Below are 19439 nucleotides of genomic sequence, written 5' to 3'. Positions count from 1 at the left end.
CCCTTTACACAAGTGGATTCTTCCTTCCTGGCTCAGGATAGTGCCTAAGTCCTCTTCCCTCTGTTCCTGCCTCCAGAATGTCCCATTTTGAGGAATTTCACCAGTCTTAGCTCAGCCAGCCTAGCTCTGGTTGAGCTGGAATGAGGATGTTATGCTGAGCCAGGTTTGGGGACTTAAGGATGTCTGAGCCCAGCTGCGCCAGGAATCAGCCAGCTGTGCTGGAGATCCACTGCATCCTAAACTGCTTGTCCCAGTGAATCTTTCCATAGGATTGTCCCCTCTCAAGTTTGTAAACTGCCCTGAGATATATATTTTTTAAATGAAGGGCGTTAGATAAATCTAATAAATAAAATAAATAAATAAAGGAGGGTATCCCTTGATTTTACTCTATTTTAAAATGCTAATGGCTACAAATGGAATAAAAGAATTCAACTTTCCTCAGCAGAAATAATCCAGCCCGGATGATCCAGGATTTGCATTTCCTAATGTTGCTTTGACAAACCTAGACAGCATCTTAAAAAGTAGAGACATCACCTTGCCAACAAAGGTCCGTATAGTAAAAGCTATGGTTTTCCTAGTAGTGATGTATGGAAGTGAGAGCTGGACCATAAAGAAGGCTGAACGCCGAAGAATTGATGCTTTTGAATTATGGTGCTGGAGGAGACTCTTGAGAGTTCCATGGACTGCAAGAAGACCAAACCTCTCCATTCTTAAGGAAATCAGCCCTGAGTGCTCACTGGAAGGACAGATCCTGAAGCTGAGGCTCCAATACTTTGGCCACCTCATGAGAAGAGAAGACTCCCTGGAAAAGACCCTGATGTTGGGAAAAATGGAGGGCACAAGGAGAAGGGGACGACAGAGGATGAGATGGTTGAATGGTGTTCTTGAAGCTACCAGCATGAGTTTGATCAAACTGCGGGAGGCAGTGGAGGACAGAAGTGCCTGGCGTGCTCTGGTCCATGGGGTCACGAAGAGTCGGACACGACTAAACGACTAAACAACAACAGCAATGTTGCTTTGGTAAAATGATATCACTCAAATTTGCTTTTCTGATGCATATTCCATCCAACGGAAAGGGTATGTCAAGAGTTTGAGAGTAACCACAGAAGAGACCTACAGACGTTTATCTCATTGGCCCACCCAAAGAAAAGGAGGTGGGATACCCCAATTCTTTTGCCAACAAATTCCTCAACTTTGGGAGTGGGGGAGAGGGGTAAAATGGTAAAATGGGATTTGAACCTTCCGGTCTGGCTTCAGTTAAATTTATATTGTTATGTCAAAGATTCAGTCTGGATTAGGGATGGGAGAATTTGTGAGTTTGGGTTTCTTATTGTTTTCAATCTACAGTTAAGTTCTCCACATTTCCACAGCAATTTGAGGCTGTTGTGTTTTTGGTTTTTGGTTTAAAAAAACTCCTCTTGAGAATTCACCAGCATTTTAGCATGAATTTATCCCAATACACACATTTTTGTATGCAGGTTTGAATAACACATTTTTTTTTTTGAAACTTATTTTCCCTAATATGATGCTTCTATTAATGTTAATATCATGAAAATATGTCTTTTGGGGACCTTTCCCATAATACACATATTTTTGCATGCATTATTTTGTTGGAGGACTGCGTCTGAAAATTTGAAAATTTTGAAAGGATAATTGTGCCTCGATTCTCATGTTGATTTGAGAAGTGTGGAATGGGTAGTTTCTCATTAAAATGCAAAGAAAATTGAATTTTGTTCCCATCCTTTGTCTGGATTGAATGATAGGTTGTTATATCCAATGCAATACATATTTAGTGTGGACCCATTGAAATCAATGGTGCTAGGTTCATTAATTTCAATGGGTCTGCTCTAAGTAGAGCTTAGTTTAATATGTGGAAAAGGATAAAATAAGATGGAAATGTTAAAATATTATCCATGAAAAGGAAAGGAACATGAAAAATTCAGTGACTTACCAGAGATGAGCAGATGGGTCCCTCATCCCAAAGATGAGCACAGTGACACACTGCTGTACAAAAACCTGACCTTATTTCCTGGAATAGAACATCAACACCTATATCACATGACAGAAGAACAGACAATGGCACAACAACTTTTGGTTTTCCAAAGTGGAATACCTTCAGCTTCCAAAGAAGCTGTAGTTAATGACATATTGAATATGTATCATTCTTACCTGACTGGAAGCAGAAAAGGACGGATGCTTTAGTCATCCATAATAATGTCAAACATTCATAGTATATCCTATCTTCTTCTTCTTCATTGGCGATCACTTGTAGCTGAGTAAGATCGTCTTCCATAAATACGGTTTTAACAGCGAGTCCATAAGTGACTGTGGAGGCCAGTTGTGGATCCACACATTCTTCCACAATGGGGACATAGGTTTCCAGGTGGGAGTTGATCATGGTGGGGATTTTCCAAGCGTGCATTTCTCTTAGCACATTTCTCCCTTTCGTCCTGAGTTCGAGCATCTTCAAAGTCCATGACACTTTTGGTAAAGGCTGCTCCCCAATTGGAGTGCTCACAGACCAGTGTTTCCCAGTTGTCAGTGTTTATACTACATTTTTTTAGATTTGCCTAGAGAGTCTTTGAACCTCTTTTGTTGAACACCAGCATTACGCTTTCCATTGTTAAGTTGAGAGTAGAGTAGTTGCTTTGGAAGACGATAATCAGGCATCTGCACAACATGACCAGCCCAACGAAGTGGATGTTGAGGAATCATTGCTTTGACACTGGTGATCTTTGCTTCTTCAAGCACACTGGCATTAGTTCGCCTGTCTTCCCAAGTGATGTGTAAAAAATTTCCAGAAACACCATTGATGGAAACTTTCGAGAAGTTGGAGATGGCCTTTATAAGTGGTCCATGTTTCACAAGCATACAGTAAAGTTGGTAGTACAATAGCTTTGTAAACAAGCCTTTTGGTTTCCCTGTGAATGTCCTGGTCCTCAAATACTCTGCACTTCAATCAGGAGAAAGCTGCACTCACAGAGCTCAGGCGATGCTGGATTTCGGCTTCCATGTCGGCCCTTGTGGAAAGATAACTGCCCATGTAGGAGAAGTGATTGACATTTTCCAACGTTACACCATTGAGTTGGATTTGTGGCACTGCAGAGGTATCCTACCACACTGAAGTCTTTCAGGTATTTCTTCTGATACCCAGAATCGTTGCCTTAGAGGATGTAGCACTATAGATGTGGTCTTTAGCTTGTTGTCAGCAGGAGAACCATAGAACTGGTACCAATGATTCACCTTGGCTAGTGGATGTAGAATACATTTCTTACAAGATAAGAGGTCCCAAATATGAACTTGTAGGCAGTGAAGCTTTGTCTATGCTCAGTTTCTTATAAATTTAACCCAATGCACTAGACCGTTCCTTTAACTTCCTTAACTTGCAGTGGGGGTGTTGAGAAATCAGTGTAAAAAAATGCCTTATTAATTGGTTCTGGAGGGTTACACCACTAAATTTCAACTAAAACAGAATGTACCTGGAAATGGTGCTTGAACTAAGGAATAAATTGGGAGAGAGAAATTAACATCCCACCTTGTTTCAGTGGATTCTGTCTTTCCAACGGAACCACCACCCTTCCTCTCTAAACAATATAGATGGGCATTTTGATCATACTTGCGCTGCATTATGGGTGTTGTTGTTGGACTCCAGCTCCCATCAGCCCTCAGCCAGCATAGCCAGTTGTAGATTATGATGGGCGTTTAATAACACCTGGAGGGCTGCAGGTTACCCACCCCTTGCCTAAAGAAAGTGATATTAATCCTATGGAGCAGCACTTTTTAGAAATATTCCATTGCTCCGGTGAGTATGGGCCTTGCTCTAATACCCCATTCCTCACTGCAGTGTTTGAATCCATGTTAGGAACCAGTGGACAGGAGGAAGGAAGATTCGCTCTGAGATCTGAATCCCCCCTTCAGAGCAAACCTGAAGTCCTGCGACCACACCTATTTCCCCACAGGTGTTGATATGGTGTGCATCAATGTTTGCTTTGCACCAGTCTATGTTCCCCCTTTCCCATCTCTCTCCCATGAGGGACCAGTGACCTGCATCAGAAGATTTAGGCTGGATGTGAGGGTAGGAAGAAGGCTAATTTCACATGGGCAGGGAACTGATGTTTCCTGTGGGTGATATAGGACCGTGCACTGTCTCTGACAAATGTAGAGTCCCCATATGTTGCTTTCATTGTGGACTTCCAAGATGTATCTGGCTATCTATTAGACGGACATGATTCAGCAGGGCTCTTTTCATGTCTCTGTGTTACGGGGTAGGGAATCTCAGGCCCAGGGACCAAATACATCTCTCCAGGTTTTTCCATCTGGCCCTTGGGACTTTTCCATACCACTACCCCTCTCCAACCACACCCTAAGCCACACTCCACATCACCCTTGCTTCACACTATTCTGGAGCGTTTTAGCCTGACTGGACCTTGTAGTCTGATAACGACTCTTGCTTGATAGAGAGGGATGCATGACCATGTGCAGAAACTCATCTTCTGTATATTTATTGCTCCACCCACTTTTGACTTTGGCCCCCCATCCACCGAGGTCTTATGGTTCTCCAGCTCCCTCTCATGAAGACCTCAACTTCTTGTAGTGGTGATTCTCAGGTACCCACAGAGGCTACTTGCACCATGGAGAACCATGAGCAACCAGGGTTCTCAACTGCTCAGTATCCAACATGCTTGGGTACAAAAGGCCCCTTGCTGCAAAGAGTTCAACCTCTTCTTGGCAGGGGCTGGGAGAGTCACATGACCTCAAGGGGGTGGGGCTAACTGCTTGGCACCACAGCCCTGCCATACCTGTGTTGCATCTCCCCTCCAGGTCACACCTGGTTGTGTGTGTGTGTGTGAAATCAAGTGTCAGGAAATTCCTTGGAATGAAACCTGGACCCAACCAATCTCCTTTTAAACAGGATGCTGCCTTCAACCAAGTCAGACCATTGGTGTATCTCTCTCAGTATTGTCCATACTGACTGCCAGTGTTTTGGACTGTGGACATTCCCAGCTCTCCTGAGAGATAGTGTTGGGGGTTGAAACAGAAACCTTCTGCATGCAAAGGAGGTGCTCTGCTAATCAGCTACGGCTTTGCTCCTCTTCCATTGGACCATCCTTTAGCTGCAGTAGGGCCTGGTACAATTTCTTTCCCTGTTTCTAAAGCAATGCTGTAGGAATTGAGCTTCCAAATATACTAAGGAGTAGACAGGGAATATTTTGGCTGAGTAAGGGAATGTTTCTTCCCACAAAGTAGGAATGTGTGGTTGTTATTGCTGTAAAACAACTTGCTTACGTGGAAAAGTCCCTTGGTAAAGAAATGATGTCAGTGAAATGTACGAAATTTTATTAATGTGCTGACATTCGAAGCCAACAGACCAAGGGGGCTCAAGGGAGAATTGGAAGGGAGGAGGTGTGGGGAGGGGAACGACATAGGAAGGAAACCAAACTTAATGGATAAAAGTAGCATTAGCAGAAATCAGAGGGCAGATTGGTCCCCTGGAGGAAGAAAGGACCCTGATGGAGGCATGAGGCCCACAATGGACTCATTCAGCCCTTAGGGGACATCCTGAATGCAACAAGAGCTCCACTGAGTTGAAGAAAGAACATGTCAGATTTTTGGGAATGTTTGAAATACCCCCCAGAAATGATTCTGGGATGCATCCTGATCCCAAATCCACCTTTTCCATTTCCCAGGAGCTGAATTGGTAGGTGGGACTAAGAGAAAACCCTGCCTGATCTCCAGGAAAGCCACAGCCCACCAGTGTAGAAAATGCCTACCTAGATGGACCAATGGGCAGACTTGGGAGAAGGCTGCTTCCTACATTCCCATGAAATCACACTGCTTTTATCACTGCTGCTACCAGCCGTCGACCTGAGCTGAGTGCATTTTGGCTGAGTAACAGCACACTTCCTTCTGTGTAGCACAGAGTGTAATATGACAGGAAACCATGAACACAACCTGTTTGAAGTAACTGCAATAAGTTAGTGGGTAAAGAAATCACAACAGTGAAATGTATGACATTTTATTAATTTGCAAACATTATAAGCCAACACACAAAGGAGATTCCAGGGAGAAGAGGAAGGGAGGAGGTGTGGGGAGGGAACGACATAGGAAGGAAACCAGGCTGGATGGATCAACGTAGCATTAGAGGAAATCAGAGAATAAACTTGGCCCCCTTGAACATGAAAGGACTCTTCCTTCTTGGCTTCTGGAGGCACGAGGAACTCATCAGACTCATGCAGCCTTTAGGCACAGTCCAATCTCCTCACCACCTTCTCAACGGTCTTCCCTTCATGCGTCACTTTGCAGGTGACTGCCTCATAGCTCTCCCAGTCGGACTTTCTCATGCTGAGGTAGCTGCTGGCCGCATACTTATCATTCAGCTTGGTGGGTGTGGTTGTCTCCACCCCAGAGGAGATGGTGGTGCCATCAGCCTGCCAGGTAACTTGGACAGTGCCTGGGTAAAAGCCATCCATGAGACACACCGTGGTGGCTTTGTCTGAGCTCTTCAGTTCTTCTGGGGATGGTGGGAAGACGTTCACTGTTGGAGGTACTGTTGGCTGACCTGGAAGTCAAGGGGAAATCTGGTTAAGTGTCGTGTCTCAGGGGAATATTATATAATAGAGACATATGGGATTGCGTAATTTATTTGATTTCATAAAGGAATTGCAATCGGATCCTATTTCCTTGTTTAAAAAACGAACGCCTCTGGAAGTCATGTCTTCTAGTTTGGGAAGGCTGTCTCCCAGTCCTCAGAGTGTAGGTCCTGCTTGTGCTGTAATCAGAGCAGGACACTCTGAGTGTGTTTCAGAAACACCCTGTTCTTCCTTTTGGACTGATATATGACACTGAGTCTAACTTACCCTCAGCAGCTCAGAAATAAGAATTGGCAGACACTCATTGGAACACCCCATTGCTGGCCAAGCCATTCCCCTTGTTCCTCACCATTGCACATTGCTGGACAATCTGCCTGCTGGATTAATTTAATTTGTAGAAGGGTTGCTTAAATATACTCTTCTGCTTAGATATATGCTGAGAACCTGCCTTCATTACAGTGATGCCCACTGGGATTGGTGCAGCAGAAAGCAAGGGAGACCAATGTTAGGTGGAGTTGGAACCAGTGACAGGCGAAGCCAACTCATTCTAATTTTGTCCCCATCCTCTTCCCTGCTGAGTACTAGAAGGGCAACACTGAGACTAAGGAGGAAAAGCTGACAGCCAGGGCCACCCCCGTAGTGGTTGCAAGTAAGAAAGCAGTCATGTGAGTGCTGGCTGAGGGCACATTGAGGTTGATGGGGTAGCACCCTATTGACCCAAATGGACCAGCTTCCACTGCCTAGTCAGTGGGTGATTCAATATATGCTTCCATAGTTGCTTAATGGGTTAATGCGGCAAGCTGAGCACTGCATGGAGTGTAAGTCTATAGAATCATAGAGTTGGAGAGCCATAGAGAATGGGGAATTATGGAAGGGCTCCTGCAGGTTACCTAGTCCAACATCCTGCTTGCTGCAGGAGATCCAGAGCTAGAGTGATCTCAGCAGAACTCTGTCCAGCCTAAACTTGAAGACCCACCATCTTTATAGGTAATTACATCATCGTCCCCTTTATGATGGTCAACAAATCAGAAACCCTCTACATAACTGGTTGGTGTTGCTAAACTTCTCTCACCAACTAGAAGCTTATCTTTCTGCAAACTTAATCGGATCTGCCCTTTGGGGCAGCAGAGAACAGGCTGTTGTCCTCTTCTGGATGATAGCCTTTCAGATATTGTTCTTTATACCCCAGCTCAGCTTTTTCTTGTCCCAGCTAAACAGACACAGTTTCTTCGTTTTTCCTCATATTTTTCTCACTTTTACCACCCCCCTGGCCAACTTTGTTGTACTTCTATAAACCAAGACCAATGTACTTATATGGGCACAAGATACATCCATCCATAAATCTAACTTCTACAGCGGAGGAAGCTGAATAATTGAAGACTGAATACTCTCATACTGGGATGTGAAAGCTCTGGTTATTCAGATGTGGTTGGGCTATGACTCCCATAATCTCTAAGCATTTGCAGCTGATAGGAGCTGGAGCTCAACAATGTTTGGAGGGCCACAGGTTTCACATCCAGCTGCTCAATAAGGCATCTCCCAAAGTTATTATGTGGACAAATGCAGGAAACATTGACCAGGAACAGACATCAGAAAACCATACCTATCACTGGTAACTAGGGACAATTGGGGATGATGGGCCGAGCTCTTGTGAATTAGTAATCTGTTATCATAATCTCATCGCCACTGACCACATTCTCAGCCCTTCTTAGAAGATCAGATGTTTAAAATAGGATGTCCTAGAGGAATTAGCTTTGGTATCACACAGAATTGTAAGAGAATACTATACATTATAGCAGGGTTTTCCCAAACAGATGTATTTTTAAAATATATATATATATATGTTGACTCGATTCCAGTAAATGCATTGGAATGGTTGGATTCTGCCACTTACTCCTGCCATGGAATCACTAATATATTCTGGAAGAAGACATTCTCCCTAAAAAAACTGAGTCTATCAAAACAGGGGGAACCTGTTTTGAGTCGTTGGAGTCAACTCTCCGTAGTTTTGGCCAGCATGGCTAATGGCCAGGCTTATTGCAAGCTGCAGCCCAGAAAAATCTGGAGGAGTCACAGGTTGTCCCATCCTTGCAATGAACTGATGGACAATTCTGGGTGCAATCTAAGAAGAGTTTCTCTTGGAGAAACCTCTTTGAAAATAATTCATTGTGGTGACATAGTGGAAGCTCAAAAATAGTTCCAGCGAACCTTTCTCAGAAAGGATGCTTGGATCCCAATGCCTTCTATACCCAGCCTATTTTAGAATATCAGATCTTTAAAATAGCATTGCTCAGAGGAATTTGCTTTGAGATCAAACACTTAGATCATGCGGATTCAAGTCAACATGTGAAAAAACTAATACATCTGTGAAATCGGCTTGGATGGTGGCAACCAGGCACCTGTATTCTCTTATAGTTATAATAGGCTCCTGATTTCCATCTTCAAGACTGATTTCATCTAGATGTCTTAGAGGGTGACATGACAATTTGAACAATTGGGTGTCTTTAAAATTTATGGCATCCCAGAGTCTAATATTTTGGTTTTGCATACACTTGTATGCACTCAATAAAGTGGTTCTTTCCCTACAATCTCGCTAAAGTCACTGCGTAAGGCTAAAATTCATAGTCTACTTCTGCCAGTGCAGTTGCATAGACTTCAACAGTGCTATTGTTATGGATTTTGGATTGCATTTCTCAGAATAACCCCCCCCCCCACAAAAAAAGTAGAATAAGATCTACCATTTCATTTTGATGAAGTGTCATTCACAAAACTCAGTTCAACTTTGGAAAAACAATTGCATAGTTTCTATCATTAAAGTAAAATCTAGATGGAAACTCTCAGTGAATATTTAAAAAGAGCTTGTTGCAAGTTTATAAACTATCTATTTTACTCTATTTTTCTTCATTCACAGTCAGGATTCTTAATAGCAGAATCAGTGAATCCCATCAGATGTAATCCAGTTGTATAGGAGATGCCACAACTCAAACTCAGTTTTCGAACATAATTTCCGCCCAGTGGGAAAGACTGACAGAGTTTATAGAGACATTTCATTGACGCCCCACACCACCCAAGAAGTAGGATTAAACCGATCCATCTTTGTTTCTACATGCAGCGAATAGGATTTTTTTGAACACCCTGCCTGGTTTTTTAACAATTCAACAGACCCTATGAAAGAATCAGCGTAGATATAATACGGAAAGCCCAAAAGTCAATCAAGAACCAGAGAATGAAAAGAAGGCAAAAAATGATGGAAATATTAGAATATTGCATCAGGTACACAAAGATTCAGGATAAATTTGGTGACTTACCTGTGACAGTCAAGTGGGTTCCTCCTCCGAAGACCCACCACAGTGACACACGGCTGTACAAAAACCTGCCTCCCTTACAGGTGTGAAATGGTACAGAACCTCAGTCCATCTGGGAGGAGTAGGCAGACCTGGGACCCCCTCCCCAAATTTTGCTTGACTATGACTTCCATCATCATTGACCATTGACCATTCTGACTTGTATTGGAAGAAGCTGGGAGTCTAGTCATGTCCAGAGGGCCAAAATGTTTCCCCATTCTTGCCACAGGACCTGACAGTGGGCAATAAACAATAGTATGCATTTTCTAAAAGAATATTTTACTGTTTCCAAAGAAGTTGTAGGCAATGGTGCATTTCTTTTTTGAGAAAACAAAACAAACCTATCATAGAATCATAGAATCATAGAATCATAGAGTTGGAAGAGACCACAAGGGCCATCGAGTCCAACCCCCTGCCAAGCAGGAAACACCATCAGAGCACTCCTGACATATGGTTGTCAAGCCTCTGCTTAAAGACCTCCAAAGAAGGAGACTCCACCACACTCCTTGGCAGCAAATTCCACTGTCGAACAGCTCTTACTGTCAGGAAGTTCTTCCTAATGTTTAGGTGGAATCTTCTTTCTTGTAGTTTGGATCCATTGCTCCGTGTCCGCTTCTCTGGAGCAGCAGAAAACAGCCTTTCTCCCTCCTCTATGTGACATCCTTTTATATATTTGAACATGGCTATCATATCACCCCTTAACCTCCTCTTCTCCAGGCTAAACATGCCCAGCTCCCTTAGCCGTTCCTCATAAGGCATCATTTCCAGGCCTTTGACCACCCCTATCTCTGGGGTGACAATGATAAGGTCCTGTTATCAAACCATGACAGTTATTTTTAAAATACCGGTACGTGACTCTTTGTAAATCTTCCTGGTTGTAGATCTTCCATTGCCCAGACAGTCTGTTCTTGGATGCAGGGAGTATGTTAGATGAAGTCCTTTATCCAACCAATTTTCCAGTGCTAGGGATGAATGGGTCAGTTTAATTCCTGTCCATGTCCATTCATAGATCCATATTCATTCATAAATCCATTTCCATTCGTAAGTTTCTTTGGTCCCCTTCCCACATTAATCTACAATTGCTATTGTTATTTAATTTGCCACAAACATGGTTAATTTTAAACGTATTTTTTCCAATATACATATTTCTCTCAAATCATGCATTTCTGAAAACAGCTTTTATGCTAAGATGCAGATCCTTGATTTTTTTTAAGCTAAGAACTGTATCGCAAAATTTGGAGAAACACAAAATCCAAAGATGACTAATTTGCACCTTATTCCATGATCATATCAGTTTGCATCAGAATTCCCAAAGAATGAATTAGTCAGGCAAGCCTACCTTTCTGGGAAACACATAACATTCATAGCAGTAACATATCCAGCTAATGAAGAAATTGTTTCTTAGAAGAGATCACACAGACAGTGAAGCTTTATCTGTGCTGCAAAAGTTTCTTATAAATTAATTCAAGGCATTGAACCGTTTCTTTGACTATACATACGAACTTGCCTGTAATGAGCAGCTAGTATGACTTCTTAACCCTTTGAGAAACCATTTAAAATACCTTAAAAATAACGTTGTCAGTCTCTCCAGGGAACAGCCCTGGATTTACAGAAGCCACCCCGGTTTCTGTTTTGATCCCAGAATGTCTCCCTTTTCCTTTTGTTGTTGTTGTTTAGTCATCTTAATTGTGTTTGACTCTCCATGATCCCATGAACCAGGGCATGCCTTGGAAACTCTCACTTTCTCCTCAAAGCTACTCCTTTTTTTATGTCCATGGAGTTTTCTTGGCAAAATGCTGGAGTGGATTGCCAGTTCCTTCTCCAGGTGGATCACATTTTAGTCTAAATTCTCGGCTATGACCTGTCCGTCTTGGGTGGCCCTGCACAGCCTAGCTCAAAGCTTCTCTGAGTTATTCAAGTCCCTTTGCAGTGATCCATGAAGGGGCCCCTTTTCCTTAGGACATCCCTATTTTCATCAGAGAAATGTTGGAGGGAATTGAGTTATCCAACCACTGATCCATCTTATGGCAGCCTTGTATAGGGAAGTTTTTTTTCTTTAAAAAAAAAAGTTTAATGTTTTATTATGCTTTTATATATGTTGGAAGCTGCCCTGAGTGGCTGGGGCAACCCAGTCCGATGGGAAGGCTATTAATAGTAAAATTACTCTTATGGAATAGGATGTCCCTGTTTGGATTGGAGAAATGCTGGAACCTATGCTTTGTTATTTGCCTCTCCTGTGGTGGTTCTGGCTTCCATTCCCTGCCTTACACAGGCCTGGGATGTTTCTGTGGAGGTGTATTTTGATCACAGTTGCACTGTATCATGGGTTCTGTAGTCTCCTGTGGATGTCAACAGTAGGCTGATATTTTAAGCCGACACTCAGAAATTAAAGTTGGAGACCCTCTCTTATTTTGATGTATCAAAATGAAGCGGATGGTTATCTCTTTTGGGGTGGAAGGGTTTTGTCATGGAGCAGTGTGGATGTGAGAAAAAATGGGGAGGGAGAAGGCTGACGAGGGAAGAAATATTTGTCATCTCATTTACATGTAGAACTGCCCACTGCTAGCAACTAATGTAGAGTTCCTCAGAGTTGCTTTCTTGTGGGCTTCCTGGAAGCATACCTGGCTGTCCCTGAAGGCCACCCGACTACCAGTTGTGGGAAACAGGATAACAGATGAGGTGGACATTTACATCAGAAGCACTAGAGATGTGAAGACCTGGGGAAAAATATGGAAAAAATTGTCCCCCTACCAATTTTTGTGGTTTTCCTTTCAATTTTGGGGGCAATAAATAGGGGGAAAGAACAACTTGGGAATATTTCTGGGGAAATGAGTTTCCTCAATTTTTCCACTTTTCTTCTTGTAGGTTTTCATATCTCTGTTCAGGAGTTACCTTTAATTCTAAAAATGGGGAAAGTGGAAGTACCAAAGTCGTGTCCGGGAATATTATTATTATTATTATTAACCAGGATTTACATTAGCACAGTAAGCAGGTCACTTTTTTCAGGATATCATTGTAATAATAATAATAATAATAATAATAATAATAATAATAATAATAATTTATTTATACACTGCCCATCTGGCAGTGTTTTCCACTCTGGGCGGCTCCCAACAGAATATTATTATTAATAATAAAAGCGATGAAACATCAGACATTAAAAACTTCCCTAAACAGGGCTGCCTTCAGATGTCTTCTAAAAGTCAGATAGTTGTTTATTTCCTTGACATCTGATGGGAGGGTGTTCCACAGGACGGGTGCCACTACTGAGAAGGCCTCTGATGGGTTCCCTGTAACCTCACTTCTTGCAGGCAGGGAACCACCAGAAGGCCCTTGGAGCTGGACCTCAGTGTCTGGGCTGAACGATGGGGGTGGAGACGCTCCTTCAGGTATACTGTTCTGATACCAATCATTCCACATGGTCTTCAGAAGCAGTTAGACATACTTAAAGCAGTTTTTAAAAGAATTTATCCTATTCTTCAGGGAAACCTATGACGTTCATTCACTGGAGGCTATCGGCTCTTCATATTGCCTTCCAAAAGCAATCAGAGCAATGAAACTGATTGGGTGGAAAGTAGGGCTAGAGCCAAGTAGAGGCAGAGCCATCTGTTGAATGGTTGTACAGAAGGCAGGCAGGTTGGGTCTTCCTGAGGACACTGAGGTTGGTGGACCAGGGTTGGTGGACCAGGGCTCCATTTGTACCTATGGACCCAAATAGACCACTCTCCCTATTGTGGCTTGAAGAAGATGGCAGACCAGTGGCAATGTTTGGGAATGTTTGAAAGACCACCTGAAATGAATCGTGGAGTGGAAGGACAACCAGAAAAAGTGAGAGCAGTAGTCAACTTCCACTGGGCAAAGGAAGTTAATACATTTTTTAAAAAAAAGCAATTAAAAGGGTCAATTGATCACAATAATAATACTAAAAAGGTTGCTGAGCCATTATGTAGCTCTGCTCCTCTAGCACTGGAACCTGTTTAGATAAAGCACTGCTCATTGGAAAGGATCACAGGTCACATATAGACAGTGCTTTTTTTATTTTTAAAAAATGTTTAGAGGTACTCTCATTTTGACTCAAGAAAATCACCATTTTATAGTTCAAATGGGGAAAAATAAACACAGTAAATGAACAAAAGGCTGCTATGGGGGTAGCAACAGAACGGACGATTCACTGTGCTAGAGAAGAAACTAATTTTTTTCTTCTCCTATTAGATTCACAAAATGTTTAGGGGTATGTGTGCCCCTGCATCCCCCCAGAAAAAAGCACCTCATATAGAGAACTCTGCCTGATCTGTAGGAAAGCCACATCCCAGCAGCGTAGAAAATGCCCACCTAGATGGACCACTGGGCTGACTTGGGAGAAGGCCAATTCCTATGTTTCCATGAAATCACACTGCTTTTTCCACTGCTGCTATCAGCCACAGACCTGAGCTGAGGGCATTTTGGTAGAGGAACAGCACACTTCCTTCTGCAATATGACAGGAAACCATGAGCACAACCTGTTTGAAGGCGATGAAATAAATTAGTGGGTAAAGAAGCCACACTGGTGAAATGTATGACATTTTATTAATTTGCTAACATTATAAGCCAACACACAAAGGAGATTCCAGGGAGAAGAGGAAGGGAGAGGGTGTGGGGAGGGGAACAACATAGGAAGGAAACCAGGCTGAATGGATCAACGTAGCATTAGGGAAAATCAGAGAATAAACTTGGCCCCCTTGAACATGAAAGGACTCTTTCTTCTCAGCTGCTGGAGGCACGAGGAACTCATCAGATCCATCCAGCCTTTAGGCACAGTCCGATCTCCTCACCACCTTCTCAATGGCCTTCCCTTCATGCGTCACTTTGCAGGTGACTGCCTCATAGCTCTCCCAGTCGGACCTTTTCATGCTGAGGTAGCTGCTGGCCGCATACTTGTCATTCAGCTTGGTGGGTGTGGTTGTCTCCACCCCAGAGGAGATGGTGGTGCCATCAGCCTGCCAGGTAACTTGGACAACGCCTGGGTAAAAGCCATCTATGAGACACACCAGGGTGGCTTTGTCTGAGCTCTTCAGTTCTTCTGGGGATGGTGGGAAGACGTTCACTGTTGGAGGTACTGTTGGCTGACCTGGAAGTCAAGGGGAAATCTGGTTAAGTGTTGTGTCTCTGGGGAGTATTAAATATTTGACACATGTAATAAGTTATTTGATTTCATAAAGGAAGCACTATCTGACCCAGTTCTCCAATGTAGTGTGCTGAAATGTTTTGGAAGGACCTGTTACTATTTGGTAGCTATACTTTGAGCTGGAAGTGTCCTACAAGATGTCTTACAGCTCTTTATGATTCTATGAAAAAGGTCCAGGAGAACCAGGTCGTATTCCTTTATAGCAACCCAAAATGTTGTCGTGCAACAAACACATGATTCAACCCATGCAAAATATATTATAGTCTATGAAGCAACACAGGCATTCTTGGCATGACTGAACTGTGGTGATCTGTGAGAGGAAGAGTTTAGACTGCATCAGTCCAGTTAGGAATATCCACATCTAGAACACCATAGACACTAGAGAGATGCAGTCAAATTTTACACATCATTTGGGAAGACAGGCCAGTGTACTGGAAGAAGCAAAGTTGGGCTGATCATCTTGTGCAGATGCCTGATTATCATTTTCCAAAGCAACTACAGTGGTACCTCTGCTTACATTGACCTCTGGTTACATATCCTTTGGGATAAGTACGTGGCAAACCCAGAAGTATTTTTCCGGGTTTCACCGTGCGCACATGCGCAAAAGCGCTAAACAGTGCCACGCACATGCGCAGTAGCTACACCTCCAGTTGCGAATTCCTTGGGATCCAACCATTTGCAACTGGAGGTACCACTGTACTCTATTCTGAACTTAAAAATGGGAAGTGCAATGCTGGTGGTCTACAAAAGAGATTTAAAGACTCTCAAGGCAAATATAAATAAATGTAGTACAGCTGTACCTTGGATTAAGAACTTAATTCGTTCTGGAGGTCTGTTCTTAACCTGAAACTGTTCTTAACCTAAAGCACCACTTTAGCTAATGGGGCCTCCTGCTGCCACTGCACCACTGCTGCACAATTTCTGTTCTTATCCTGAAGCAAAGTTCTTAACCCGAGGTACTATTTCTGGGTTAGCGGAGTCTGTAACCTGAAGTGTATGTAACCTAAAGCGTATGTAACCCGAGGTACCACTGTATAATAACCGACAACTGGGAAGCACTGGCCTGTGAGCACTCCAGTTGGAGAACAGCTTTTACCAAGGGTGTTGTGGACTTTGAAGATGCTCAAACTCAGAACAAAAGGGAGAACCATGCTAAGAGGAAGGCACGCTTGGCAAATCCACACCGTGGTCAACTCCCGCCCAGAAACCCATGTCTCCACTGTGGAAGGACTTGTGGATCCAGAATTGGCCTCCACAGTCACTTCCAGACTCACTTTTAAAACTGAGTTTATGGAAGACAATCTTACTCGGCCAAAGAAAGAAGAAAGCTGTTCAGATCTCCCTATCCCATAACTGTGCAAGTGCTGCCAGTCAGCATAAAGCAGGGATGTGGAATCTGTGTCTCTCCAGTCGGTGACAGCCCCATTAAGCATGGCCAGGGCTGATGTGATTTCTGGTGTCACAGCATCCGTGCACAAGTAGAGGATTACTATGTTACCCATTCCCTGACATGGTCAGTAGTGGACAAGGTCAATGCACAATTTGGACTGGTCACTTGTTCTTAAGCACAGTGGTACCTCAGGTTACATACGCTTCAGGTTACATACGCTTCAGGTTACAGACTCCGCTAACCCAGAAATATTACCTCGGGTTAAGTACTTTGCTTCAGAGAACTTTGAGAACAGAAATTGTGCTCTTGCGGCACGGCAGCAGCAGGAGGCCTCATTAGCTAAACTGGTGCTTCAGGTTAAGAACAGTTTCAGGTTAAGTACGGACCTCCGGAACGAATTAAGTACTTAACCTGAGGTACCACTGTACAAAGGATTGTTCAAAATTATGAGTTCTTCTGGGGAAATGACCCACATATTTATACTGACTGCCATAGCAAAGGAGAGATCAATAAAGCACCCAGTTTGAGCTCGGAGGGGGTCAACTTTCATTGCACATAAATATTTTAAAGTCAATAAGATGAGCCCTTTTGGATCAGGCGAGAAGCCCAACTGGCTTGGGACACTGCTCATAGCAGTCAACCTGATGTCTATTGGAAGCTTGCAAAAAGATTTTGAGAGCAACAGCCCTCTCTGAGCTTTTGATCCCTGGCAACGGGTATTGCAAAATGGCCTCTAAGAGCGAAAGAATAACATAGCATCAGAAAATAAGAGGTCTGCTGGATCAGGGTTGCAATGGCCCATCTAGACTTCCATTCTGCTCTCACAGTGATCAACTGGGTGTCTATGGGAAGCTCACAAGCATGAACAGAGTGCAGCAGCACTCTGCCCATTTGGGAGTCCAAGCAACAGCCATTTTTGCTCGCTGGCGCAGCCATATAGAGGGGAAAGACAGCATTTCACTTCTGTAAACAAGCCTTAACTCTGAATCTGGAGAATAAAAATCACTGAGGTGAAATCCCTTCCAGTTATTATTATTTTCTTTAACATAAAAAGGGGGAGCTGGTTTTTCTCTGGTTCCCCCTTCCCCTCGCTGCCAACTGCCTCACACTGTTCAGAAGGTCCCACAACCATCTGGAATGAATTTTAAGCCAGAGGAGACCTCAGTTGGTTGGGGTAAATCAGAGAAAACTCAGTCCCCTTCTCATATGTTAGCAGATGGCTCCACTGAAAGCAGAATAGGAGCATGGGTTTTTATCAATATAATAATAATAATAATAATAATAATAATAATAATAATAATAATAATAATAATAATAATAATAATAATATTTCAATCATGGTCAGAGAAAAAGAACAAGCACTTCTGAATAAGGCATCCTATTGGCAGGTGTTGTAGTCAGGTAACAGGGATACATTAATGGGTCAATTTTAGTTTCTTATTTTTCTGGGCTTAAATTGCATTTCCCGTGTTTTCAAATCAGTTCACGTTCACCATCTTTCCCCCCAACTTACACACATCTCCAAGCAGATTTACCCCTCTTTGTATAGACCCATTTGCGCAATCCATTTAAAATAGGATCAAAGCACTCCAAATAGCCATAGCTTCCCCTAAAGAACTCTGGGGACTGTAGTTTGGAAAGGTTGCGGAGAGATTTTAGGATCCCTCTAGTCTATTCCCCTCACAGAGCTACAATTCCCAGAATTCCCATGGGAGACAATTTGATTGTTAAACCCCTCTAGGTCTGAAGGTGTCACAGCAGTCGGAAGAGCTCCCTGGGCTTTCTGCCTTTTAATGCATGGCTTATAATGATCAGTATCATTTATATACCTATTTGTAAATCCGAGTATAATTATATTTACATTAGGATTAATGGAATATTCTTATTGCCAGTGCCAGCTGGGTAGCATGCAACTCAGTTTTAATCCAAAAAGACCCACTGAAATGAGTGAACGTAAGTCTTTTATGCCTGCAATTGGTTTACTCCAAACAAGACTAGTATTAGATACAACCTAATGTCTTTGGCTTTGCTCCTTCCTTTTATATTTGCAAATAAAAAATTGAACAAAGAAAGAAAAGTACCCACGTATTTTCCCCCCAGTGAGACCAACATTAAGTTTAGGGTGTGAGAATTGAGACTAAAGATATAGGGAAATTGGTTAATTCTCTCTACTGCTGTGCCTCTATTTCAGTTTAAAAATGGAGTTTGTTGCATTTGATTCCATCGTGCCCCTTAAATCTCAAGTGATTTTTCTAGATATATCAGTTTAGATCTCTCTTAGCCTTCTTGCAAAACCCTCACTCCAACTTTCTCCGAAAAACCCATTCAGTTTTGCTGAAATATATAGGCTGTGGTTTACATTTTACGTGGCTACATTTAACTATCAATAAAATGTTGAATATCTTCAGATTTTTATTTTAAAAAATTGTTTGGGAGCCTGCTCCTGTGGATTACTGAGTTTTACAAAACAAAAAACAGTTCTTTTGAACAGAATCTGTTCTATTATTCTAGATAGGAAGAAGCAAAATACAAAAAGTGAAGAGAGCCACATTAGTTCCTAAGAAAAATCCAGAAATCTAGAGTAGGACTATACATTTATAAACCCAGCCCAAATGTCACAAGGCAGTCTGCAAGTTTATCAGTTCTCCAGAATGGTCTGGAAAGCTGAGATTCTCCACACTATTTTATTACATTTTGGTTGGGCTCTTGCACTAATATGGATTTTGGAGCACCATTAGAAACTGATTCAACCTTCCTCATAAATCATATTGGGTACCTGGAAGGAACACTACAACTCAAATTTACTTCTCTGCCATCTTTTGCACCCAACAGTAAGATTATGTCAAGGTTAGCTGAGAAGGGGAATTTGATAGAAATATTTTCAAAGATTGTCACAATGACCCACCAATAATTTCCCAGTGTTATTGAGGAGAGAAAAGGCATGTAAAACA

General features: G+C 42.6%; 2 protein-coding genes across 7 annotated transcripts in view; both read right to left on the bottom strand.

Annotated features, from left to right (window-relative positions):
• Positions 1 to 6003: 6003 nt before the first annotated feature.
• Positions 6004 to 19439, bottom strand: part of LOC114586357 (immunoglobulin lambda-1 light chain-like) — a 159534-nt gene continuing 146098 nt past the window's right edge. For 3 of the 5 annotated variants that reach the window (XM_077920354.1, XM_077920353.1, XM_077920352.1), the window contains exons 3-4: positions 9899 to 9936; positions 6004 to 6559 (exon numbers count right to left, since the gene is read on the bottom strand). In XM_077920354.1, coding sequence (XP_077776480.1) covers positions 6240 to 6559; positions 9899 to 9936 — 358 coding nt within the window. In that variant the 3' untranslated portion in view covers positions 6004 to 6239. The remainder of the gene's footprint in view (positions 6560 to 9898; positions 9937 to 19439) is intronic. The other 2 variants (XM_077920356.1, XM_077920355.1) reach the window with 1 other exon arrangement.
• LOC114586354 (immunoglobulin lambda-1 light chain-like) overlaps positions 14482 to 19439 on the bottom strand; it is a 154953-nt gene continuing 149995 nt past the window's right edge. For both annotated transcript variants that reach the window (XM_077920344.1, XM_077920343.1), the window contains exon 4: positions 14482 to 15041. In XM_077920344.1, the coding sequence (XP_077776470.1) occupies positions 14722 to 15041 (320 nt within the window). In that variant the 3' untranslated portion in view covers positions 14482 to 14721. The remainder of the gene's footprint in view (positions 15042 to 19439) is intronic.

The sequence above is a fragment of the Podarcis muralis genome, chromosome 16 (genome assembly GCF_964188315.1).
Source record: "Podarcis muralis chromosome 16, rPodMur119.hap1.1, whole genome shotgun sequence".
Taxonomy (NCBI): Eukaryota; Metazoa; Chordata; class Lepidosauria; order Squamata; family Lacertidae; genus Podarcis; species Podarcis muralis.
This window is presented reverse-complemented; position numbering and strand designations above follow the sequence as displayed.